Raw genomic sequence first — 26,397 nt, 5'->3', positions numbered from 1 at the left:
GCCACACCAGGTGGGCACACGTATGACAGGTGCTCATCAAATGCCCTGAATACATGGGTATCTCCGTGTGGGGTCGTTGGGAGGCTGTCACAAATGGGAGCATCACTGTCACACCTGCACATGGTGCTATGATGAGCCAACTCCTTTCTCAAGACTTTGGAACCAAGAAATATGCTGCTGCTTTAGGACTGCTCTGAAACACATCCCAGCCTTCTTTGAGGTGTTATACACTCCTCCAGCATCTTCTACAACAGCTCACAGCCCCCTGTGATATCTGTGCTGAGTTGGGATGTGCCAGCACCCGCAGCTGGCTGTACAGACACTTCCCAAGGAAAGTCAGCACTGGTTCATGGGGGTGGGTTTAAGCATGGTGGCTACATCCTACCAGCTTCCTCAGGAGCCTCTGCCTTCCACGGGCTGGGATTTAGGTGTTGCCACTTCCCAAAAAAGGTATAAACTAGACCACCCATGGGCACTATGCTGCATCTTACTGCTTCCCACCCAGGGATGCAGCCAGGGAGGGTGTTTGCCAGGAACTACCCTGTTCCAGCTGCGGGGGGAGACCTGCACAGCGCTGGAAGGTCTCCCCATCACACAGCAGACCTCTTGCCTCTGCACAAAGCTGACTGGAGCAGAGCATGGTCAGTGTAGGAGACTGGGACAGCCTCTAGTAAAAAGCCCTCCACTTACCCTCTTAAATGCATTTTAGGGTCAGGGAGTGGCAACTGCACACAGCTGCAGAGGGCAGGATGCTCCAGAAGAAAAAGGCTGCCTACTCTGCCAGACTCTGGCTCACAGTGCCAGCCCCTATGGACACAGTGAGAGCGGCTGGAGACTGCGCAGGGCTGAAACATGGCACCTGTGAGCGGCACACACTGCTCCGGTGACCTTTTCCGGTGGTGGGGTGATGTCCTACAGCTACCAGCATGCTGGACTCCTCACTGGAATCCCTTGTTCTGCCACATCCCCCCCAGTTGCACTTTTTCTAGTGTTAGATTATGCTAGATCAGTCAACAACAACATGGGATTGAACCTGGTGTCAGCTGGCTCTCTGGGGTGACAGCACAGCTGTGTGCTATGGGATGCTCTGCAGAGATTCACATGGCAAGGCAAGAAGAAGAACAGAGAAGTGGTCAGAGATCAGTATCTAGAATCATCACCTCTTGTCAGGAGAAGGAAGATCTGGGCACCGGCCGCTCCTCCTTGAGAGACCAGACCAGGATGTTGCAGGATGAAGACGGTCACCACACAACGCCCTGGTGGCAACTCATGCAAGGCCTTGGTAATCCGGCTGGGAGGAAGAGATGCGAGAGTGTTCCTCCACCAGGCCCTCTCTTTGACAAGTGAAAGCCACCACGGAGTTGGGGAAAGCGAGCTGTGCCGGAGGAGCTCGAGGGACAACGTGGCACAAGCAGCTACAGGGCAGGGCGAAGAGGTCCGGGCTGTCGTCCTAGACGGCGGCATCCAATACCCTCCCATTCAAGGACATCTTTGGCTGGAGGCCGTTGTTCTGAGCGTGCACCTCTGGCTTGGGCTGTGTCATCTGCTGCAAACGCTGCCCGGGAATGAAGGGAGAGATTGTGTCAGTCAGCGGGACCAGAGGCAACGGTGGTGGGACAGCAGGGCCACAGCAGCAGCTGAGGGCTGGGACCCCTCACCCCAAGCCTCAGAGGTGGCCCTAGTAACCGGACAAGGGGCAGTGCATGTGGCAGGAGTTACTCCTCCAGCACCGTTCAGCAATCCACCGCAAGCCTCTGCAAGTCACCTTTGCTTTGGTGCTGCAGGCAGCACAGCAGCTCCTCCTTTTATCTGAAATAACGGGGCTCACCCTTGCCACACAGGCAAACCGTTACCAGGCAGTACCAGCCACAAGTAGGACCGAGAGCTGCAATGTCACAGGCTTCAGAGAAGACCCTTTTTCCCAGTTTCCATAATTTTTCAACTAGGGTTGATTATAAAGCATTACTAAGCAGCTACAGCAGGATAATATGGCTATGGTCCGTGCCGCTGATGCAAATCAGGAAAATTGTGGATTCCCCATCCCTGGAGGTGTTCAAGGCCAGGCTGGATGGGGCTTTGAGCAACCTGGTCTAGTGGGAGGTGTCCCTGCCCATGGCAGGGGGGTTGGAACTTGGTAACCTTTAAGGTCGCTTCCAACTCTAACCATTCCATGATTCTATGATTCTATGATCAGACCGATCCACCTGCACAAACCCTTACACCAGCAGCAATTCCTGTCACCCTCAGCCGATCAGATGAAAACTGCAGAGCCAAGTAAAGCAATGCAAGAAAACATGGCAGGGCAAGTCATTACTGGAGGCTTGTGAACTGAGCATCAGGAGAGATGAAGAAGAATGAATCACTTTTTGCCTGTCAGGGAGGGACTAATGCTGCAAGTCGCAGCAGAGAAGGCAGAGGAGGATGGAGCCTGACCTGAATAGACATCACTAAGTCAGGAAGAAGCTCCTTCCAGCAAAGGGAAACAAGCTCTTACTCTCCAATACCACTGAAGTGGCTGTTGCTGGGTGAAGTCCCTGAAATTTTCACTGGGCTGCTGCTGCCATTCATGGTCTTTTTTTTTTTTCCCCCCTCACATTCATGCTCAGTAGGATCAAAATGACTTGTAATCTTTCCTGTCTGTCAAAACCACTTAATTCAGCATTGGCATCTAATTTCCCTCCAGCTCCAGCTCTATTACAAACTAATCCAGGATCTGTGCATATAAGAGGCCAAAAATTCTCTCTATCTCCCTGATACTGACACACACACATGCAGAGAAGCCTACTTTCTTCCTGCTGCCATCTGCTGCTGACTCCTGGGTCTATGAACAGTGGGAAGGAGGTCTGGGTCTCCTGATGTGTGTGGGTGCTGTGAGAGGGAGAGCAGGACAGAGAAGGTGCACACCAGCCTCTCACACTGCTGACTGGCACTGCTGGTTTGCACAAGGTGCTGAGGGGATGGGGGGAAACAGGTTCATGAGCTGCCCCTGAATACCAGGACTTGCTTTCACCATCCCTAGTGGAAACAAGATTGAGCCTAAGCAAAGGTTTGAACCCGTATCTGCATTTGCAGTCTTCCCTTTTCTCTCTCTTCCAGCTTGTATTATGAGGGGGTAAGGAGCCCTCAAAACAGATGAGAAAGGACCTACTATTGGAATTGCTGCTGGCCTTCAACACAAAATGGCAAGAACCTAAACTTGACCTCAGATGAGAGACCAGAAACTGAAAGCAGGTATGAGACACCAAACCAACCCTGTCCCCCCACTGGAGGCCATCCAAATGGAGGGCTGGGAGGAAGGAAAGTCAAGGCCACCTGCAACTTGACCTTAGAGGTAGAGAGACTGAAGTTGACCTCAGTCCAGCAATTCCAGCCAAAAACATTTCTGAATTAAACATTATTCAAAATACAGCGTCCATGAAGTAAACTCATGGGATTTAGATGGCGTCTGGTGGCTGTTGCAGCTGAGCTGGGAAAGCCATAAATCAGCACCCCTGTGGTGACTTCTTACACCTGTAGCTTGCAGCAGACAGCATCGAGCCAGGGACTTTGTGCACAGTGCTCTCAAGACTGAATGTCAACACTGTAAATAAAATCTTAACAGTAATTACTAGGTATGACATTCAGAGACACATGATTCACTGCTACATAAAACCCTGCTCAAATGATTTTTAAAAATGTTTTAAACAAGATCAGAGTTGTTGGTATGGTGGGTCCTGCATAAAAGTCTGCATTGCTTCTTAACCCCCTCATTCACTGAGTGCCCTTTACAAAGCACATGACAAACTACTGCTGTACACATTTGTCACTAGCAGATCCTAGCCCTGAGATATTTCAAGCATCATGCTTGGAGGATGCTGACCTCTCTGCAGAGACATGTCAAGTAACCGTGCTCATAACCAGGAACTGCTGGGATTTCTCTGGGTTAAGAAACCTCAAAGATTTCTTCCCAATCTCTTCCAGGGCTCCAGTCCCCTGCACCAAAGAGATATCCAGGGCAAGAGAGCTCCTTTTTTGTGATGGTAACAACACAAAACTCAATGAGGGACAACAGCCTGACCTAAGGGGAGACTGCCTGAAGGTCTACCCACTTGGCCAGATGCAGCCAGACATGTGCTGCCCAGCAGTATTCCCAGCCATCCTCTCCAGTGGGCCTGTGTCGCCAGAGGCCATTCTGTGCGCTGGGTCTGTTTTGAGACCTCTTGGAGGGAGCAGAGCTCCTGCAGTACCAGCCTGAAGTACTCTGACAACTTTTTCAGAGCAGGGTCTGCTTGGTTCTCCTGCAGCCTAGCTCAGTGGGGGGCATACTCTAAGCAGAGAGCAGAAGAGGAGTGATGAAGATGCCCATACCTGCCGGAGAGTCCCCGTTGAGGTGAAGAAACAATATAGCATGTATCCTGGAATCAGTACCATGGAGGACAGAGCCATAAGCCAACCAATGCCTTGTCCCCATGCAGGATAGATGTATTTTCCCAGTGTCAGAGGAGTCATTTCCACCACGCTGAAGAAGAACACACCCTGGGAAAAAAAGCACCAGCCATCACAGGTGAAGGCGAGCAAAATTAGAGTTCATCCATCCATTCTTTCCTTCATTATCCTCTTAGCTCTCAAGAGTCTTAGAGCAACCTAACAGCTCCTTAAACTACTCTAGATGCTCTCAGCCCACCAATTGGTAATTTTAAATAATTTCTCCCCTGATTATCCTACGTAAAATGCTGGAACTGGAATATCCCTGATTTCCTTCTTCACCAAACTACTCAGTGCCCCCACACCAGCTCCTAAGCAAGTTAACAGCATCCTCACAGCTGGTCTCAGAAGTCTTCATCTTTCTATCATTGGCCTTCTTACGCCATTCCCTGTACATCTGCTGGAAGTGCAGGAACCAGGAAAGGCTAAATTGCTCTGCAGTCAGCTATACAATATTTGCCAATGTCTTTTGCTCTGACAAGCCTATCAGGGGGCTGAGGCTGGAGCTGGAGTAGCTGAGAGTCTTCACCAGAACCAGTAATAGCTTTTTAAAATAGTAAATTATTTGCTTATGTTTTGGCATTTCAGAAAGTAGAATGAAGAACTGATGGCATAATTTCGATTAAAACAATCATCTAGAGCTTTTCTTATGGGTGATTTCCAGCAGGCAGAGTGGAAGAGGTTCCTGTATTACTTTACCTATCTCAGGTCTACCTAGAACCACCTTGTATACTGGGTTGAGAACACAATGTTTCCCCTGGAGCCCATGCAAACTAAGAGGTCCTTCTGAATCCACTCCTGTAGATAAGATGCTTCTGTTTTTACCAGGCAGACAAGAGGAGTGAAGAAGGCCCAGCAGATCTTCCACCAGATGCAAGGTTTGTAGCCAATCATTTCTTCAATGTTCCTGTAAAATCTGTTCACACCTACAAGAGGAAATGAATGTTGAAAGAAACATCCCATCTTGGCACCATGGTCATCACCTCTTCTCATGACAAAGCACAGGCCAGCCACAGCAAGAGGGTGACAATGCTGTGGCATGAGAAGCATTATCTGGAGGGGATGGGGTACAGGGACACAAAAGCAAATTTGTGCTAGCAGCTTTCATGTTCCTGGTGTCCTCTTCAAGGACCAGACTGCAGGACCCTAGGCATCTGCCAGTTTGTACAGAGGCCTTTGTGGTGGCCTAGAGAAGTGAGATGACAGCCTTCTGGTCCTGGTTTTCTGGAGCTATCAACCTAAGCTATTTTCAGATGCAAAGTTTTCATTGGTTTCACTGTGGCAGGCTTCTGAAATAACTCACTGTGGCCACGGAGAAAACAAAGGAACAAGGTTATTTGTGCTTACCATAACACCAAGAAATTGAGATGGTCTCAAAGAAGACAAGAAAGAGAAGACACATGCCACTTGCTGAGTAGTAATCAAACAGCTTGAAGACATAAATGCCACCCTGAGGAGACAAAACCAGGTTCAAGAAGTCTAGTTATATAGATTATGGTCAACAGTATCAGCCAGCTGCTTGGATTGCTATTATCTGAGTCTGCTGGCTTTAATGTTAATTTCCTTGGACAGTAGAGCCAGCGTTGCAACGTTTCCACTGGAGTCTGGTTCCCAGCAGCAAAACTGATGTGCTCTTGCAGACAATTAGCCAGCCGGTTTAGACATGGCCAAGGGTGTTGAGAAGTAGAGATTCACTAGAACTTCTTCCTTTTTTCTGTTTCAGATGGAGTCACTTAATTTAGCATCCTCTTCTCCTCCCAGAAGTTTTTCTGCCTTGCCTCCTCATGAATTTACAGTGTTTCACAAATGGTCTCCAAACCACTCAGCCCTAACCTCCACACACGTGAAACTTGGCTTCAACCTCAGAGGTTCAGGGCCCCAACAGACTAGTCTTCTTTAGGTTATCTTAACGCTTTGCACCAAGCGTTCTCTTAGCTTGGGCTCTGTTGGCTTGAGCCCTTATTGCAAATAGCAAAAAACCAAGCCAGACTGACAATAGGATGGTGGTAAAAATTATGGAGGCATCCTAAGTCACAAGATGTAGCACTTGTGAGCAAGCCCATTTATCCAGCATTAGGATGGATCCTAGGGGTGCTGTCATTTCTCCCAAAACTTTTGGTACTGCTGTGCTATGTCAAAATGACTAGAAAGGTGCCATGAGTGGAGATACAAGCAAGGCTGTCTGTACCTGGGTGATGTTGGAGAATCCAATGATGTAAGAGATGAAACAGACTACTGCGATGAAGACCTTCTTCCTGGCTCTCAGGAGATGAGGATACTCATCCATCAGGGCTGTAATGAACCCTTCCACAGTGCAGAACTACGGGAAAAAATATACACCAAAGACGTATATAAGTATTTTGGCCTGACATCATCACCTCCAACATTTCACTCCAATATTGAAAGTTTCATTGCTTTAAATACTCTCTTCAGACACTAGAAAAGGAGATGCCTCTGCACAAAGTTGGTCCAAACCACCTTCTGAAAGTGCCTCTCTCCCTCCACTGAGTACAGAGGGAGCTAAAAGCACCGGGGTTAAATACCTAAAATCAGCTGAGATAGATCTCTGCTTCCTGCCTCCTGTGGAAAGCCTCCTCTTCCCCCAAATTCTCTAGGGCCTCCCTGCCACTGCCCTGCTCCCACACGCTACCAGGCTGTCTCTGTCCCAGCAATGTGTCTGTCTGCTGCTGGGACACGTGCAGGACCTGACTTGCTCTTCCTTTCCCATGTGCGCCCTTCCCAGACTATTGCAACAGCGCTTGTGCTGTTCAATGATCTAAAACACTCCTTGAGGAGCTGCATTACCCACTGCCCAGTCCCACATGCATGTGCATAATAACAACACCTCTGACTACCCAGTCCTTCACTTTATTTTGCTTTTTCAAGCACACTGCATTAAGTACGTGCAGTACATTAAAAGCCCGTCCTCACAGCACATGGTGTTTCTAGAGCTGAAAACACCTGGCTGGCTTGTGGAGTGCTATACCAGGCACAGTATATTAATGCTGTCTGCACCATAACACATAAAGAAGTCCCCATGAGTGTTACCTTCAAATCAGCTTTCCTACTGCCCTATGGCATGAGGACAGTTGGATTGTACATATGCGAAGCGCATTCTTCCCTCCTATTTCTTGTTAAATTGTGAGATTCACTTTTATATCTCGCTCTCAGAAACCGTTGGTAACATAGAGCTCTCAGAGACCACACCATGCCTCTAGCAAAAATACTGGGAAGTTTACGAGGGAAGCAAGCTCGGAATTTCCCTGGTCACCCTCCATATATGTGCAAGCCAGCGCAATGAAAATGAAAGAGGTTTCATTGCTCTTGGATGTCAGGGACCTCCCTGTCCCTGGGAGAGCGCTCTAGAAAGTGCTGGCATTTTTAGATTCAGCTTTGAATAGGGAGACAAGAATTAAAAAACCCTAGAGTGGAGATAGAGGTACAGAGACTAAAAAGAGCACCAGAGGGCTGGAAAGCTGTATGGAAAAAAAGCAGGGAGTCTGAGCGGTGCCTGTAGCTGGGCAGGGACAGTGGAAGAACTTGGACACCACTGGCTGCTGGGGCTAGCTTTCACATGGGACAGAGCAAGGCAAAGGGTAATGTTTCTGCCCAGGGTTTTATATCCGCATGGTGCAGTGTGGAAAGGCAGTATTCCCAGAGCTTCAAAACTCAACTGCTTCAACTCAGATTTTTAATGAGCTAAGCCTTTTATATTGGACACAAGCATCTTCTGCCACTCGGGCATGGGTTAAGCTGCCTTTATACTCACTGACAGTGAGCTCTTCACCCCATCCCACCTGACTCGTTGTCTGGAAGAGTCAGGACTGAGCTGGTGCCACAGTGTGAAGAGACAGCACGACAAAAAAAAACACTGTCAAAAGCTATTCCTTCCACGTGGATGTGTGGCCAGGTGCTGCCTGAGCCACGGGCAGGGCCAGGAGGTCTGGCATCAGGCAAGGCAGAGAGGAAGAAGGGTTTTGGAGGGGTGGCAGGGGTGGTTGGGGGCAGAGAGTGGATGTGAGGGGTGTCCAGCAGAGAAGTGAAGAAAAAGATGCCTCAGATAACAAGAGGGAGTAAAACCAACAGCCCTTTGGTGCAGAAAGAGGGATGAAAGAGGGAAAGCACAGAGGGAAAGTCAGGGAGATGGGTGATGGGCAACAGGGCTACCAAGTTAAAATCTCTTTGCCTCCTATCAAAATTAAGCTGGTGTGTAATGGATGAGGTAGGGAACCAAGTGGTGGTGCGCTGCTTTTTCTAGACATAAAACAGGCAACAGCCTCCGTAGCATTTACTGAAAATTGCCTCATGCTGACCTCAGGCTTCAGAGGTGATGCAGCCTGGAGGGGGCTCACCTTTCCAGCCCTGGGGACTGTGGGGTCCATATTTGCCAGTCTGCATATCCAACCTTAGATGCTTGCATGAGATAAGTAGGCACTTGAGTGAAAACATGCTGCTTTTCAGGAGTGAAGAGGATCCAGGTCACTGTCATGCCTCCTGGTCTGAGCCTTGCCCTGTGCACATGCACACTTCAGTTGGCTTTCCAAAAAGTCTCATTTTTCTCACCAACTGTCCCCAGCCACAATTTTTAGCACATATTCTGTTCTTCCTCATGCCTTGCCCCATTATATTGCTTCTCTTCTAAAGGTTTTGTTTCCATTCACTTCTCTCCTTTGTGCTTTTCCCCCTTCAGCGGCTTAATCATTACACAAGCTGATGGGTCCGATAATCTGGGTTTAGTAGTCAATATAGGTGGCACCTATGTTGAATGGAAGTCTGTCTCCCATCCTCTCCCAGCGTCAGGGGTTTGCTATCCCCTCCTCAGCCATGCAGAGCACCCTGACTAGGACCCACAGCCCCGTGGGAGGATTGACCACAGCAGCCAGATGTGCAGCAGAGAGCCATGAGAGCGGGTCTCGCTGCTTGCAGCTGGAACTCCTCATGAATAACCTGTGAGAGGCGGCCTCACATGGGACAAACACAGGCTTGCAGTCACAAGGCTTGCTAACCCCCCTGGGGAGAAGACGCCTGACCTGGAAACTGGTAGGTTAAAAGAAAGCATTAACATATTATGCAAGAGGGTCTAGACGCAAGGGAGCTAAAGCCCGGATGGATCGGAGGCAGAGTGAACATTAAGGCACACGAGCAGCGAGTGGGGGCACAGGAGGGAGGTGCGTGTCTATCAATATAGGTCATTCATCCCATTCAAGTAACTGCTGAAGAGATGAGCACCCTGGCAGAAAGAGGCAGATGTAGCTGTGCTGCAACTGCAGAAGACTCACTATCGAAGCTAATGGACACGGGTGGACCTACTCCCACCGTCACTGGGGCTGGTTGCTGCATTGTAAACGCAGATCTCAGCCCTACCTTCCTCCGCTAGCTGGGCTTCCGAGCATCTCCGCTGTGCCTGCAGCCCCGTGCCCAGCTGGTGACAAGGGGCAGCCTCAGCACAGCAGCCCCGGGGGAGCAGGCTGCAAGAAATGCCCTATGGGCCAGCAGTGCCTCATGGGCTGGGCTGCTGAGCCAAATGAAAAATGTCTGCTCCCCGTCTGCAAATACTACAAATGGTATTTAATCAGCACATAGCAAACCCATCTCTTCATTTTTTTTTTTTTTTTTTTTTTTAACTGGACGCTTCAAAATGTATATGCAATTGCAGTTGTTGTTGCAGCCTGTGTTATTTGTCCTGTACACAGAAGCTGCCATGCTGTTAATTATGTTTTTGATTGAATCAGAGCTCCAGCATACAGATACAAAGCTTCTTCACATGTATTTACCTCTGCTTTCTTAAAAGCTTGTTTTCCTTTTGATGCTTTGTTCCCCCCGCCTTCCTCCTCCTCCTCCTCCAGGCAATGATAGCCCCCCATGGACTGCCTGCCCTCTGAGACTAGCTGTCAGAAGGGACTGGGAGAATTTCAAGTGGTTTTTTGAGAAGCAAATGCAGCAAATAAATTCCACGCAGTGCTTAGAGGGCTTATTGTCATGTATCGAACTATTTACCAGTGCTGAGTGAATAATCCATGGAGAGTAATTTTTTTTCTTTAAATGTAGCTTCTTTTGGAACACTTAGTCGTTATTTGAAATTATTTGCCAAATAATGTCTGTGGTAATGCAGATGTGAACTTTATGATGTGTTTATGGGAGTGTGCCATAATTCAAAACCAGATTTGGTTGATAAGGTTTTCCTGGAAACCAGGTGTGACATTTCAAGAATAGGCCCGAGTCTGATAATGAACTAAACTTGGGTTTATGAACCCTACCTGTAATCCAAGAGAGCATCCATTTTGTACTGGTGCTTTCCACTGCAAGGAAAGAGCACACAGACACGGGAGGATTTGACAGACCAAGCACGGGCTTTTTGAAGGAGCCTTTGATTTTGACGCCTTCCAAAGGGAGGCATGCTGCAATTCACTGCTTCACCAGGCAGCTACTTTTACGCTGAATTATCACCCAAAAAATACTGCTGGTTGTAAAAACACAGAGACCATGATTTTTTTTTTGCTTTGTGAGGGCTCTGAGGGGTAGCGGGGCAGAGACCTTTTGCTACATCCAGCTGCTTCCCCCTCGAATATCTTGTAAGACTTATCTGATGGCAAAGTAGACAGATTACCCATGCACCAGCCTTTCCCAAGGCACAGCTCCTTCCTTCTGCCAGGATTTACCTCCGCTCACCCATGAACCAGGCCAGGGTGCTTCAGCTCTGTCCAGGGCCGCTTTTGTTATCAAGAGTGATGTCGAAACACTGCATCAAACCGCCATCCCCACACCACGGGAGAGAGCTAATTCAAATGCCGCATCACTGCTTTTCTCAGCGCAAGTTGTGGATGCTGTGCCAGAGCGCTGGGTCTGGCTGGAGACTGGTACCTTGTGCAGAGATGCTCCTCCCAGCTCCTGGGAGTAGAGAAGACGGGGACCTTCTACCCTAACCTATGAAAGTAAGCCAAAGTAATGGCATTTCCTCGCCTCACGGGAAATGCGGTTTGGTCAAGGTGACACAGTAAAGAAATCCAAAGCATGCAAACTGAGCTTCTCACAAAGTACCCAGAGAGCTGCGATGACCACAGACTATTATCATGAAGGCACGGAATGAACCAGTTAATACTGATTTCCCTTATTTCACATACCTATTTTGGGGGTGGGGTAATCATCTTTTACGAGAACAAAGCAGTTATTTATTGAAATAAGTATTTTCCCTTTTTCCCTTGCCCCAAAGTATTTTGGCAGGGATAATTTTCTGCTAGCTCTACTTAAAGCCTGAGCTCAGCTGCCAGAGTCACCCAGCAAGATGGGGACATGCTGAGCCCATGCAGCAGCACCAGCACCGGCACTTCACTAGGGCCAAAAATTGATCTGAACGGAGAAAAGCTTTCCAAAGATCCTCTCCTCCTGCAGGGAAGTGGTAATTGTCTCTTTAACAGCTGGCTGGTTCTGCTGGGATGTTGGAAGCTGGTCATCACTCTTATTTTTAATTGGCAGCAGGACAAGGACTGGTGTGTCAGATACCAGCACATGCCTATGTTAGGGAAGAGCACAGAGGCAATGACCACACAGGAGCTTTTGTTTCACCCCGCTGCATCTCACCATGAAGTGTAAGAAAAGACCCTGCTCAGCACTGTCCCAAGGTGCAGAAGGGGACACCACCATCATATATGAAAATATCTTTGTATCTTACCCCATTTTGTCCCTGCGTCGTCTCACCTGACTATCCAGACCCAACATCATTAGCATGGAGAAGAAGAGTATCGACCAGAGCGGGGACAGGGGTAGCTGTGTGACAACCTGCGGGTAGGCGAGGAAAGCCAGTCCAGGGCCTGTGGTAATGAAAAGAGAGATGAGCCCATGTTTATAAAGCATTTGATGGGAAGTCTGAGCTAAGGGCCACAGGTGAACAGAGAGACAATGATCACAGTCAAGAATTGCAGGTATTTAACATAGGAGCTAGAAACACCTGAGCCTTTGCTTGTGATACACCAGCCTGGTGGGGTGCAGAGGGGTAGGATGGGGAGGCAGGAATGACTGGAAAGGCTTTGCCTTTTCTCTTCCCACAAGCAAGCAAGTCATCAAATCACTGATACCAAATGGAGCTGGAGCACTTTGCTAGAAAAATAAACTGATATTCAGAGCTGGTTATAATTTTCCTGATGTCTTTTTTTTTTTCTTTTTTTCATCACAAAATGCTGTTTCTTGAGATAAAAGCTTTTTCTGGGAAGACAGCAATTTCAAAATATGTCTTTGTGCAAAAAGACACAGTCCCATCTTGGTTAAAAAATTATTCTGAGATTACAATTTCAAAATTTCGCATGAAAAAGGGACTCCAAATTTTTATCATATCTACTGAAAACATAGGCAGTATCTATTCTCCGTAGGCAGGCTTCAGAAAGCAAATGTACTGAATATTTCTCTGCAGCAAAAGCACACGAAACCTCAGCACTAAAAGAAGGTGAACATCAAAGGCAGGTGGAGATGCGCCTTGCAGCCAGAGTGCGATAAACATCAGCCACATGTGCCTGAGACCATCTTGGTGGAAGGATGTGCAAAAAGGGTTGCACGCTTGGGTCCTGGTGAAAGGGTTGCACACTTGGGTCCTGGTGAGGAAAGGCCTGGGAGCATCTCATGCTCACTGACAAATTGCTCTCAAAGATTTCTGGTTCAGTTGACCCTGGGTTTTTGCTTACCTGAGGAGGCCAGCTCTGAGATTGACTTCTTTGTGATGTGTGACATGAAGCCAACAATAGAGAAAATAACAAAGCCAGCAAATACGCTTGTGGTGGAGTTTATACAGCAGACAATAATGGAGTCTCTGGAAGAGAGAAAGAAAGAAAAGAAGCCACCTGCAGGTCCCTACCAAGAGGCCAGGAGCAAAGGGTGGAGTAAACAAAAGCCCAAGCCCTGCTGAGAGGAGTGGTAGCGTGGGTGATGAGTTAAGTGTCCTGCAGGTGGGAACCCCGCTATGATGATCACAGTGTGCCCCCTAGGCAGCAAGGGGATGTCAGAGATCAGGTACCCCAGACTCGCCATGACCCTCTCCCTCACCCATGAGCACTCCCCACCCTGCAGGAGGCTGGAAAAAAAACCCCACAGACCTGTAGACATTGTTGTGGAAAGTGTTGTAGCTCCCCAGAGCGATCAGGGACCCCAGCCCCAGGCCATAAGAGAAGAAGATCTGCGTGGCTGCGTCCATCCAGACCTGTGGAGCCAGAAGAGCAGTGCAGCAGGAGAGATGCCATGTTGCAGACATGTCTCCTGCAGCAGCTCCATGCGGGGCTAGTGAGGGGGATGGATGGAGACCATGGGTCTATGGGCTTGACCACCCAGCCCACTGGGGTGGTCAGAACCTGCGGGCACCCTGTCACTAGGGCCATGGGTTCCTATGATGCTGGCTGCTGACTCAAGCTCCAAGGAAATGTTTGGGCCAGTGGCTGGAAATGTCACAGGAGACACCTTGAAACTTGTAGCTGTGTTACTGCCAACTGGGCTGAACATGTCTGAAGAACAGACCTTTTTCTGTGCCTTTCTGAACATTTCTCTCCAGGGCGAGGTAAGGTTCAGAGGTGGTGGTGCAGGCAGAGAGGAGAGCAATGGAGACAGCTGGCGCATCCCTGTTTCACCTGTGGGGTGGTGATGCTGTGTTTTGTGTCGCACAGATGCAGCCGGAGCACGCTGCCTCCTGGAGCCACCATGCATCCCACAGGTCTGCAGGGTCGGCAAGGACCCTGCACCTCGCCCCACGGGAAGGGGGCTGCCAGGGGCCTTTAACACAGGGCATTAAGTTGGGGATGTGGCATATGCCTCTCCTGCTTGCAGTGTCAGGAGGGAGCCTGCTAGAAAGAGGAGGAGCAGGGACTCTGGATCCTTCTTATGTGGCAAGTGCATGGAGAGTGCAGCCTGGCCCAGCACCAGGCGTACATCCCCAGCCCTCCGTAACCTGTGGTTCGAGGCTGCTTCCAGGGATGGATGGGAAAGGAGGAACAGTCGTGCATCTCATTTTCTGAACCATGTCCCTCAGCCTCTGGTGCAGGTCAGAAAGGACTCACACATCGTGTGAATTTGTGTGTGTGTGCCCACTGTCTCACAGCTGCCCCCAAAGGGGTACTTCTCCCCTCAGAGTCCCACGTCCTATGCTCACGCCGTCTGTTCTTCTTCACTAGCATGTCTTTGATTTTCCAACATGGAGCTTCTTGTGCAAACAAGTGCAGAGGGCAGCTTGCAACGCTGGTCCTGGTGCCTTGAGGGCTTAAAGCCTACAAGGCACATGAAAGGGAGGCAGACCGTTCATTTCTCAATTGCATAGTATTTAAACAACTCTTCTGGTCTTGAGAACCCTGTTTCCAGTGTTAGAGCCAACGCAGCTGGCAGTACAGTTACAGTGAGTTTCCTTCAAAAGAGATCATTGGGACCCCTCGAGAAATTATGGGTGTTCAGTTGTCTCTGCTCACAAGTGACTGGTGACCTCTGGAGCCACAGGAGCATCGCTGCTGCAAAAGGCAGAGTCTGTGTCACCTGAAAAATTTGGCCCTTGCAAGCCTCCATGCTCCTCCTGGGTCCCCTCTGTGCATCTGCTGACCAAGGCAATGTTACTGGCCACCACTCCTCATCTAAGCACCTCCAAAAGTTGCCGCTGTGTGCACTGTTGCACTTGTGCGGCTTCTGAGCTCCCCACACTGCATTGTCATTTCTCTGGGACCGCCAGATCAAGATCAAACCACCAGCCCTGAGATAGTTGGTTAAATAAGGCATTCCCGGCCTGGAGGGCAGATTTCTTCACTGGGGTAATTTCTCAAACCCCATGGATAACACTGCTCAAGTACAGCAGAGCTGCTGCACAGATTTCCAGCCACGAAGGGCCTGCTCTTCAGCTTTGTCTCAGCCTGTGAGGGTCATGACTGCTTGAATGGGGAAATACTCCATTTTATTTTATTTTTAATGCTTAAAATATTCAAGGAAAGTCCCCAGGGAAGACTAATGCGGAGACAACAGGGAGGTAAGAGCTTTGTGCACTAGGCTACGAACCTCAGAGTCGGAGAGCCTTCTGAAGTCAGGTGTGAGGTAGAAGAGGATCCCCTCCTTGGCTCCCGGCAGCGTGACTCCCCGGAAGAAGAGGATGAAGAGCATGAAGTAAGGGTAGGTGGCCGAGAAATACACCACCTGCAAAAGACATCATGGGAGAGTGTCTCCTCACTCAACCTGCCAGTGCCCAGGAGCCTTCCTGCCCGCGGTGGCATTAGGTCCAATGTGTGTCTCTGCAAGGTGGGATGGGATCCCCACACATCACCACTTTTGGCACCATTTCCTTGCATTTTCTGTCTCCCATTCCCTTGCTAGTAATGTTTCTGGCCGTTTGAGGTTGCTCCCTGCCAATGACACGCAAGGACGCACTAATCACAAAAGTAGCAGGATAAAGTCTGGATGAATTTCCCAAAGACGAGGGAATTGCACAGGGATGAATTTATTCCACAAAAGTAATCCCTTTAAGTCATCACATCCTTATTTCACAGAGCTAAAGCTGGTGTTTCTCTAGTCCAATGCATCAAGCAAAAATTTGACTTCACTGCTTGCTTTTCAGCATTGTTTCAGGGACTGGCTGGTTCGTGCCATCCCTCATCACGAGGCCTGCACCAGCAATCACCAGGGCTTTGCTGTGGCTGTGTAGCTAAAACCTGTTTGAGAGCCATCGGGGAAGTTAACAGCTGAGGTGACTTACGCCTGAAGTGCTTCTTTCTGATCTCTCCTCTAGATTATTCCTTTCATAATATTGTCCTGCTATGCCATGCTGTGCTCTAAGTAACACATCTCAGTATCTCAGCATCACTGTTTAACTAAACTAAGCAATTACCTCTCCACTGTCCTAGCCTGAAATGCTACACAGTGAATAACAACGCGCTTCTGATCTGAAGGTCTGCCACCAATAACAAAAGGGCAGCAAGAAAATTTTCAAAGGAGGTGGTGAGGTTTTTTTCCACCAGCAGCATTATAAGACACCACGATTTTCAAAAGGGGGACCCCAGAAGAGGCTTCGGTCTCTCAAAGGGCTGTCCCAAGACTTGAAATGTAATTAATCTCCAAAAATCTCTTCCCAAGTCCTTCAGAGAGACTGAGCGCTCTGAGGACTTTACAGGGAAGAGTTATTTTCTATGCTTAGAATGAAAATTACCATAAACACGGCAGCAATTTTTACAACCATGAAAGGTAAATATCGGGAATTTAATAGTATCTAACACAATTCTGCCTTGAAACACCAAGGCACTCAAACAAAATTGAGTCCAGAGGACATTTTGACAGCCGAGACCCAAGCATGGCAATGAGAGGCAGCACCAAAACACCCAGTCCTTGCGCCGTACCTTGCCCGTCCACTCCACGCCCTTCCAGATGGAGAAGTAGACCAGTATCCAGGCCAGGGCTAGTGTGCCAGCCAGGGGCCAGCGGATGTTGCCAGGCTCCCCCAGGCCCCCAGACATCTGGTGCATGTTCCTCCTAGGGGTGGGAGAGGTTGCATTAAAGGGAAGTCCAACCCTTGGGGGAAGAGGGATCAGAGATCCTAGAGGTGGTTGGAGGGCGAAGGGCCAGATGCAGAAAAGCATGAGAGCCCGCAAAACCCTGAAGGGACCTGAGGCTCATTGTGATGGGATAAAAGAAGAAGAGAGGTGGAGAGGCTGTTATCCCCTCTATCCATCTGACCTGAGGCTGCACAGTGCACCCTGTGCCCACCCTGGCTGATGGCCGGCTCTGACCCCCTCATGCCAAGGTTGTCCAAGGAAAGGTGCCAGCGGGCATGGCCGCAGCCCTGGCAAGCAGGTGCGATGGCTGCAGTGAGGGGGAGAAACCTGGTGTAGGCAGGCTGTGGACATACTCCCAGAACTCGGTGACAGCACTGGTGAGGTTGGTGGTGTCTTCCAGGGAGTAGTTGGAGAAGCAGCGGTCAGTGTTCCAGGCATTCCCACAGTTCTGCCATGGCAGGTCCTGCACCAGCACAAGGACAGTAGGGTTATCATTAATGTGCCCTCTCCTTAAGGCAGTGACAAGAATCAAAATTTGTTTTCTTTTAAACAGAAACCTCCCAAACCTCAGGGTTGGTGTTTTTTTTTGTTGTTGTTGTTGTTTTTGGTGTTTTTTTTTCAAAAAGGATGGGCAGCTCCTCTGGATGGGCAGGAACTTTGCAGCCAAAAGCATGAAATGATTTGCCAAAATAATGATAAATTGGGACACGGATTTTCCAGGAAACAATAGCACAACGTGATTAGGGCAATGCTGTAGCTCTAATAAAATGTTAGCAATTCCCCAGATAGAAAGCCATTTCCAATTAGCTGTTGGTAATTAATAGCTACTAATTAAAATAGCTACTGGGGGGATATTGTGTTTATAATCATTACAGCTTTTGGCTAGCTTCATTCAACAAGTGGTTAGAATTTACTGCACAAAGAATAAACACTGATTTGTTTCTTATCTCTCATGAATAAAAAGCCACGTGGCATTGAGAGTGAGGTCTAACAGTTTGTCTGCACAAATAAACTGCTGTAACACAAGCACAGGAGTAAATTTAAAGCATAGTAGCTATTTCATGCTGTCCCTTGGCGTGATTATAAGCAGGACAAAGGGATTCCTGGGAGATATTTACACTGTAGGTAGCAGTGTGACGGCAGCACGCCGCTAGAGATTTAATACAATCAGCTGTGGCACCGCAAGCGATGAAACTGCAGCGTCAGGGGCTGTGCGAGCAAGCAGGGCAGCTCACCCATGCCGGGTAGTGCCACGGCTGAGGCAGCCCAACAAAAGCAGCTCAGATACATCTTCATGTGCAGCAATCTCATTTCCCAAGTGCAGTCCATGTAGATAAATGCAGAACGGCTATTCTGGGTGATTTCCCTTTGCAGATAAGACCTCAGACCCCAGCTCAACAAAGACTTAAGAAGATGTTTGTATCCATTCCCATTCATCCATGAACACAGACGTGTTTAGAAATATTATCTGTGTTTTAAGTGCTTTTTGGCATCAGTGCCTTTAAGTGCTGCCTTCACTCTCCATCTAAATCAGTTCACTCCAGCAGATGATACCTCCTAACATGCATGCTGGCTTGGCAGAAGAAGGGCTATGGAGGGGCAGGCGGGGACATCCCAGTGGCCACCCAAGCTTTTTGCACCCACCCACTGATTTCATTGTGGACTTGCTAATTGCACTGAAGCAAATGCAATAGCTCGAGCAGCACCGCACAGCAGCCCTTCAGCCAAGCGGTTTGCACATCAGAGATGCTGCGCAACTCTTATAAGGAGGGGCAGGCAGGGGGATGGTTTGTTGCTGCTCCATTTCCTCTGAATTTCAGAGGACAGAAACTGCAGAAGGCAAGCCGCGTTTCTGTTCAGGTTGAAAACACTCCTAGTCAAATTTAGGAGGAACAGGGGACAGGCAACAGCCTAACTTTTTTGATTTGCACCTTGGCTTCTTTGGGGAAACTGGAAGTATCTCTGGTAAAAGAAAAGGCCTTGAGCCAAACACCTGGAGCTGTCTGTGTAGACACAAGCACCGTCACCAGTCAGGTCTGTGACACCTGACTGTACCAAAGCCCCGACCTAAGATGCATCCTGCCCAGAGCATAACTGGGATGTCTTTAAGGTTGCAGGTTGTTCAAAAAGATAAGTTAAGGGAGCTTTTCCCAGCTGTTAGGCTGAAATTAGTCATTCGTCTACCAAGACATTAATATGGTGCGTGATCCTAACCTTGTATGGTAGAAGACCCTGCTATGGGAAAGGAACCCACCATAACGTCAAAATACATGTTAAGAGACAGCCACAAGCAGATGTCTAAATGCTTTCTGAATCATTTTCCCATCAGAAGAAATCCCCAGGATTTCATTTATCAAGGGAAGCATAAATGAGGACTAATTAAGGTCAGGGCTGAGTCCTGGGTAATAAGAACATGTTGTGACAAAACCAGTTGTGGAAATGTGCAGCTCTTAGATTCACAGAGCTCTAGAAATAAGACAGAGACACAGGGTGGGTTTTAAAGACTAATGTGAGTGGGGAACAGTTCCCACAGAGGGGATGGGACCCTGGAGGGGAGGGTCAACTCTCTCCAGAGGACAAGCATCAGTACCCATCAGCACTGCACAACTGCCTTCCCCTTTTTGGGAAGGGTCCAGCAGGGTACTGATGAAAGCTCTTTGCACAAACCATGAGCAGTTAGTGCATGTTTTGTGGCCTAAACAACTCATCCCCACAAAGCAGTGAGTAAGGACCCAGAACACAGCCAATGCCATGCTGTAGACATGTCTGTAACTCACCGCGGTGAAAGAGTTGAAGAGATAGTAGAGAGCCCAGGCGATGATGACAATGTAATAGATGTTCAGCCAGAAGGAGAGAACCACAGCTGCCAGCCCCACTCCTGCGAGCAAAGGCAGAGAGCAGCATCAATGCAGATCTCTGGTGCCCAACTGCCCCACTCATGGATGTCAAAACAAGTTTTGTGGCAGAGCCAGAAAAAGCAAACCAGCTCATCAACACAGCAGCTGATACAGCTACACCGAACTGGTCAGCAAGGGAGGCTTGCTCCCTCACATCTCTCACCCACCCGTTTCCATTGAGTGAGCAGCGCTACCTTTCAGTATGCTGTAGGTACTTCAGGGACATGAAAACAGGATCTGGTCACTTCCCTAGCAGAATCCCTCTTTCCCACATCCAAGGCATTTCTGAATGACCACTGGTTTCCAGAATGTTGCTACTCCAGACACTGTGACAGGTTCACATCTCCTATCTAGAGCTTTCCCGTGCAATTAAACTGAGCCCACGTAGGGAGGCTTGGGGCACGTCTTCTGCAACCAAAGCCCCTCTGTTGCATAAAGTGCATTGTCACCATGCAAGACTGCTTCAACAGAGCACAGTGGTGTCAGTGACTGTGGGCACCAGGGTCCAGGACAGCTTGATAAAGACAGAGGGGGAAAACTCCCTTCACCTTCCACCCCATCCCAGTCCCCAGGGATTTGCTGATTTGCTTCCCAAAGCACTAATGGGTTTTTGTCTGTAGCTGTGTGCCATCGCTTTCACAAACTTACAGTACAGTACCTTTAAACATGGGTGCTAATTTCCAGACTCCCAGTCCACCGACAGAGGTATACTGGCCCAGAGCAGTTTCCAGCAGGAAGAGAGGAATCCCAGCAAACACCAGCGTCAGGAAATAGGGGATGAGGAAGGCCCCTGAAAGAAAGAAGTAAATGCCTCCAGCTATGGTTTCTTGCACTGCAGCACCCACATGATGACGAGCAGACTTGCTCAGAGGCACCAGTTTGCAACTGGAGTTGGTGTGTTTGGCGAGTCTCCCATTGAGATCAGCACTGCCTTTCACTTATCTGTTCCCATCTCTATGGATATATATGTATCATATATATGTCTATACTGGCATCACTAAATATGTGACGCCAGTCTCATTTTGTTGTTAGATATTTATGCAATGCTAAGCCCAGTCTGGCAACAAACCCAAAAGCTTGGACACTGACATTGATAACTTGTTCTTGTTGATGTTTTCTGTCTTACCTGCAGCGGCTCCCAATCCTTCACCTTGAGGGAAAAGGGCACAGGAATGTCTGGTATTGGCCACTACTTTCTTTGTAGCTATTTCAGTCTCTTAAGGAAACTGTGGCTAAGACACTATTTGCTCTTGTAACCACCCTATACACCTCCCCACCCTTGTTCTAGGTTTTATCCTTAAAATTCCTGGTGAAAACATTATTCTTCTCTACGGAAATCATCACAAGAAATGAGGAGGTGTAGCCATTCACTAGACATATTACTTGCACGTCCATTATTAGAAGAGCAAATAGAATAGGAGAGCATCACTGTGTGATTTGAAGGCTGTACATGTTCAGGTCAGCGTGACTTCTAATTGAAGTCAGGGACATTGAACTTGGGACAAAGCTCATTTTCCTGCTTCCTCATGAATGTGCTGGAGCATGCCCTCATTCCTGAGGAAGACAAATTCTTGCAGAAGATGCTGGCTGGGGAGAAAGAGGGGACACTCAGTTTGCTCAGAAGCAGCTGGCCCTGTTCGGGACAGCACTGGTTTCTGCGCTAGCCGGGGGGATGAGCTGTCAGTCTGAGTCTTCTTCTCCCGATGTTAGCGGGAAAGCAAACTCGGAGCCAGTGAGCAAAGCCACTCTGGAGAGCTGCAGCCCAGCTTGCACCTGGCAAAGCCAGGCTCCAGCAGCTGCTCTCTGAGGGCAGGGAAAGCAATGAGGCACAGCCAGGGATGCTGGCTCAGGGGACACCCAGCTGGGGATGCCTGCCTGCCAAGCAGGGAGCTGAGCCCAGCTGGGAGAGGCAGGCGCCAGCACCCAGCATGGGAATCCGTGGGAGGCAGCGTGCAAGAGGAGCTGGCAGCGGGTGGTGGGGAGAAAACACGCTCCGGGCCAGCAGCTCGATGACCACGAGCCTGAATCACAAGCTGGCGTGGAAGAGCAGGCTCTCAGCTTCACCAGCAGCCTGGCATGGAGGAGCGAACAGCTATGAGCATCGCTGTGGGAGGAGCACTGCCTGCTCAGCATCCTCCCCCCAACTCTCGCTAGCCACCACAGCCTGCAAGGTCCACCCCCCTAGGAGCCCTGCGGGAAGCCAGGGTCTGCTCTGAGGATATAGATGCCACCCCACTACCGTTGTGCCTCATTTTATGGCTTGGAGACTGAGCTTATCAGCAGTCACAGTGCCTTGCTCGCTTCTGTGCAAGCAGCTAATGAAATTTGGCCACAGGTCTCATGATCCTGCATTTTTCATCTAACGCAGGCCAGCAAGGCTTCTAGGTGCAAGATTTTATTATACTATTGAGAAAAAAAAAAAAAAGAAAACAGGCAAACTTTTGGACTCCAGTCATTTGTCCTGGCTTGAACAAAAATCATCTAGAATAGGGGAAAGTCTGCAAAGCAGACGGCAGCCTTGAACTGAGGGCTGTTGACAATGACACCGCCACTCCAGAGGGCCAGGTCCCTGAGCAAATACAGATAATATCCCTGTGTGCTGTACAGCCAGAGGGGAAATCAGTTCCGAAATTTGTACCTACAGTTTGCATGCCTGTGCCTAAATCCTTGGCACAGGGAGAGAGAAAGGGATGATCTTCAACCTCTGGCCCTGGATGAGCTGTTGAAAGGCCTGGTTCAGTTCCTGGGCTTGCTACAAATGATTGTGTGTGACCTTGGGAGAGGCCAAACCTGTCTCCAAAGTCCACAGGTCAAAAGAGGTGATGGCGCTGGTCCTGCCCTGCCTGCTCTGGACACCAGCCCTTGGAGGCAGGGAAGGACCACACAGGGCCTGGATCTCCCTGTGTAGCCCCAAATCTGCCTGCCATCTCCAGCTCCTAATGCCATACAGCAAGGAATAATAATTAATACTTAAAACGGCAAATACTGCCTGTGGATCAAAAGTCGAGCATTACAAGCTGTTACATGCCGTTGCTTGGAGTCTCAACGTGTAAATGAGAAATGCATGATGCTTATTTAAAGAAATGTTCTTCTCTCAAGTTATTCAAGCTCAGGATCTCACGGACAATTTTTAGCCCCTACTGAGCCACATTTAGAGTCAATTCAGAGTCCGGTAAAATCCTGTTGACATCAGAAGGACTGCATGAGGTTAGGAATCAGTGTAGAGGCTGGAGCATTAGTCATGGCTGGGCACATTCAGCTGCGTGCAGAGCCAGCAGGGAGCCCAGGCATCATTTTGGGTAAAGCCTGCTCCCCGCAGAGGATGGCCCTTGCGCTGGGCTGCCGTACCCTGGCTGAAGATCCCCTAATTATGTGCCCAACGACAATGCCGAGCAAACCAGCCGTGAGCTGATACGATGTGACAGCGGTAAGTGAGATGACAATATTTCCATTCAGTTCAATTTGCCTGTGCGTAATGGAAGCAGCCCACACGACCGCGCTCGGAGCAGCGCACATGCAGCAGAAAGGCTAAAATTAGAGTCCCACCCACAGTCTGCTCCGCTCCGGAGGCGCCTCCGTCGGGGCAGAGCCAAGACGGTGCCCACCCGATTGCCAATCAGACGCTGTGAGACCCCTTCCTCGCTGCTCCCCATCGGCTCCCGGTGACGCTGTCGTGCGTCAGCCCTCCTGCCTGTCTCCGGCATCAGCAGCCTCCACTTGCTGCTCGTTATTGCCGGCTGTGGGAACAGTCGTGCCTGCGAACAGCCAGACCGGGCAGGGGCGAGAGGAGTGGGCAACACGGGCAGCCAGGAGCAGCACGAAGGGGCAAGTGAGGCAGGGTGTTTGAGAGGAGGCAGGCACCAATTCCTGCCTTTCATCTGTCCGGCGGTTTTGCTCGCAGGCGGCTGATCCCTCTGCGTCCCTGCGTCTGCCGGGGCAGAGAGCACCCTCTGTGCCTTTGCTAATGCTAATAATAGCGCTCCGCACCTCCACAGCACTTAGGATCTCAGCTGACTTTATAAGTAAGATTGATTTTAGCTTCAAAACGCCCTTCATCTAATTATAGATGTCGTCATCCCCACCTTTATGCGTGAGGAAACAGAGCCACAGGCAGCATGGATCCAGTGTGTTTGAGATGACACAGCAATCACAGGCAGAGACTGGACTAAAAACCAGTGCTGGGTCTTAGCCGTGGGGCTAATAATGTTTTATGGGGATGGTTAGCACAGTCAAGTGCCAGAGCGTGGCTAGGTAAAAATGGCAGACCCACACCTTGGCTCTGGAAATGGTGGCAGTGGCTCCTGTAGGTGGACCTGGCTGGTTCCAATAAACCTCACCTGGCTCAGCTGCACAGTCTTACCTCTGCATGAAATGACACACTGAAATAGAACTGTTCTTGTCCATATGGGTAACTGCCTGGTCTCCCACTCAGCCCCACGTGCTTCAGAGAAAAGGCCAAGATCCTCCTAAATTCCATGAAGCTACAGGGACAGGCTGCTGCAGGGAGCTAGTCCCCTCTACTCTTTCCCAGGGTGGGAGGAGAAGAGCATCCTACACCACCTACAGCATGGACAGCAGAAGGGGACTGGTGACATGAGAAGTCATGAGACCCAAAGACAAAGGGAGTTTTGAAAAGGGAATTCAAGGCAAAAGGAAAAGAAAAAAAATGTGGAGAAGCAGCATGAGAAGAGACCCTCCGAGCAGCATGAATGGACATGGCATTGGGGACAGGGACTCTGGGCAATGAAGAGCTAAGAGGGAAGCAAGGAACCACATGGGAAGACTAGCAGGTGATACTAGAATATATATGCAGCTTTAAAAGTGAGGCAAAGGGGTTTGGGACTTGTGGGGGAATCCTGAGAAATGGTTCAAGGAGGGGTTCATCACTTCAAGGGGGAGGGAAGGTTATTTCAGTAACAGGCACAAACAATGGCAGAGCTGGGCATAGGAGGGGAGAGGAAAGACTTTGCTCTACTGACACCAAAGCAGCTCGCACTCCCCTCCACAAAAGCATCTCCCTGCCAAGGCTGAACAAATAGCACCATTTTAGAGGGGAGTTGAGGCACAAGAGTGTATTTCTGCCTTGACCCGAGACATGCAGAAAGTCTGTCCCTGGGCAGGGAGGTGATCTCCCAGATCGCTTGATTTCTAGCCCAGCACTGTTTCCCCATCTGCCTGCCTTTCTCTAGCCTTGCAATGGTTTGGAAAAGTCTCAGCTGAGGACTGGTAAGGAAAGGATGTATTGGGGCAATAGCAAAAAGAATAAAAAAGGCTGGTGTTAGCTGTCCACAGAGGAGGGCACTTCTACCAGTGCATCAGTTGCTTTAAGTCCTTTGCCAGATGCTGCCTTCCCTCGTGGCCTCTGTTTTCCAAACATCTGGATGGAGATGATAACTGTGACCCTTTTCACAGCACTGTAGTGAGTCAAAGCTCATTTCCTTCCATAGGTGATGACACTTACCTGTGCCTGTGAACAGGTACATATGTATGCCTGCTTGTATATGTCTATACAGCCCTGCTATGGTCCATGGAAAGCTTCTAATCAAAACTCCTCAGACATGTGACCCAAACTCAGATGTAAAACTGCTACCCCTTGAGAATACACTAATCTGAAGAGAAACCCACCATTAGCAGATATAAACTGATTTCCCTGGGAATGCCCCAGCCTCCAGCTGGGTGCCTATGTGCACAGTCCTCCTTAAATAAATGAGGTCCCCAGACACATTTCGTTGTACCCATGCAAATTTGGACTGCAGAAACTTGACAAAACTCAAGCTTCTTGCTATATTTCTTTGGGCTGCTTCTTCCCAACCTGCACTTGCTAGTAAAGCCCACAGACTGTGGGAACAGGTCTCCTGGCAGCTTAATAACTCACATTGTTAGGGAGCACTCTCAGCCAGGGGACCAGCTGCTTGCTCAGACCCACACCAAACCAAAGCCCACTCAGGGGACAGGGCTGCTCAGGGATGAGCATAGGGTCTGTGCATTTCTCTCACCTCCTCCATTCTTGCCACAGAGATACGGGAAGCGCCAGACATTGCCCAGCCCGATGGCATAGCCCACGCAGGACAGCAAGAAGTCAAATTTCCCCTTCCAGGAGCCTCTGTCTGGAATCTCTTTCTTCTTCTTGGTGCTCACATCCTCGGAGGTGATGGGCTCTGACTCTTCCAGGGCTGCCTGCTTCACCTCAGTGGGAGAGCTCAGCTCCACGGAGGTGTTGTCCATCTTGCCCATCGTGACTCAGACGTACGGCTGCTCTTGCTCAAGCACTGGAAGAGCAGGAAGGGCAGCCTCCACCCTGGCCGAACACAGATGAAATGGGAAGGCTGGGCAAAGCTCCTAACGAGAAAGTAGAGAAAGAACTGTGTTAGTGTAGCAGGCTTAGGGGAGGGCCCTGCTGGGTCTAAGGTGGACTCACTGGGGTGCACACCAGGGCAGTCTATCCATGCCTCCCTGCTTTCCCCAGAGAGAAAAAGGAGGATAATTTTGCCTTGCTCCACAACCACCCTTCTGAGGACCCACGGTCACGCAGACTGCTAACAACG

The 26,397-nt window shown here is 49.4% G+C and overlaps 1 protein-coding gene across 1 annotated transcript; it reads right to left on the bottom strand.

Annotated features, from left to right (window-relative positions):
• Positions 1-1,450: 1,450 nt before the first annotated feature.
• On the bottom strand, positions 1,451-26,086 carry LOC141462529 (sodium- and chloride-dependent GABA transporter 1-like). The gene is made up of 14 exons (XM_074144416.1): positions 25,849-26,086; positions 20,511-20,642; positions 19,733-19,833; positions 17,309-17,418; positions 16,800-16,932; positions 15,472-15,606; positions 13,545-13,648; positions 13,137-13,261; positions 12,160-12,272; positions 6,653-6,784; positions 5,812-5,914; positions 5,290-5,390; positions 4,348-4,515; positions 1,451-1,555 (listed from the first exon to the last, which is right to left on the bottom strand). The coding sequence occupies exons 1-14, from the start codon at positions 26,084-26,086 to the stop codon at positions 1,451-1,453; spliced, it is 1,800 nt and encodes a 599-aa protein (XP_074000517.1).
• Positions 26,087-26,397: the final 311 nt, after the last annotated feature.

This window comes from Numenius arquata, chromosome 2 (genome assembly GCF_964106895.1).
Source record: "Numenius arquata chromosome 2, bNumArq3.hap1.1, whole genome shotgun sequence".
Lineage (NCBI taxonomy): Eukaryota > Metazoa > Chordata > Aves > Charadriiformes > Scolopacidae > Numenius > Numenius arquata.
Note: the sequence above shows the minus strand (reverse complement) of the source record. Positions and strands in the feature narration are given on the sequence as shown.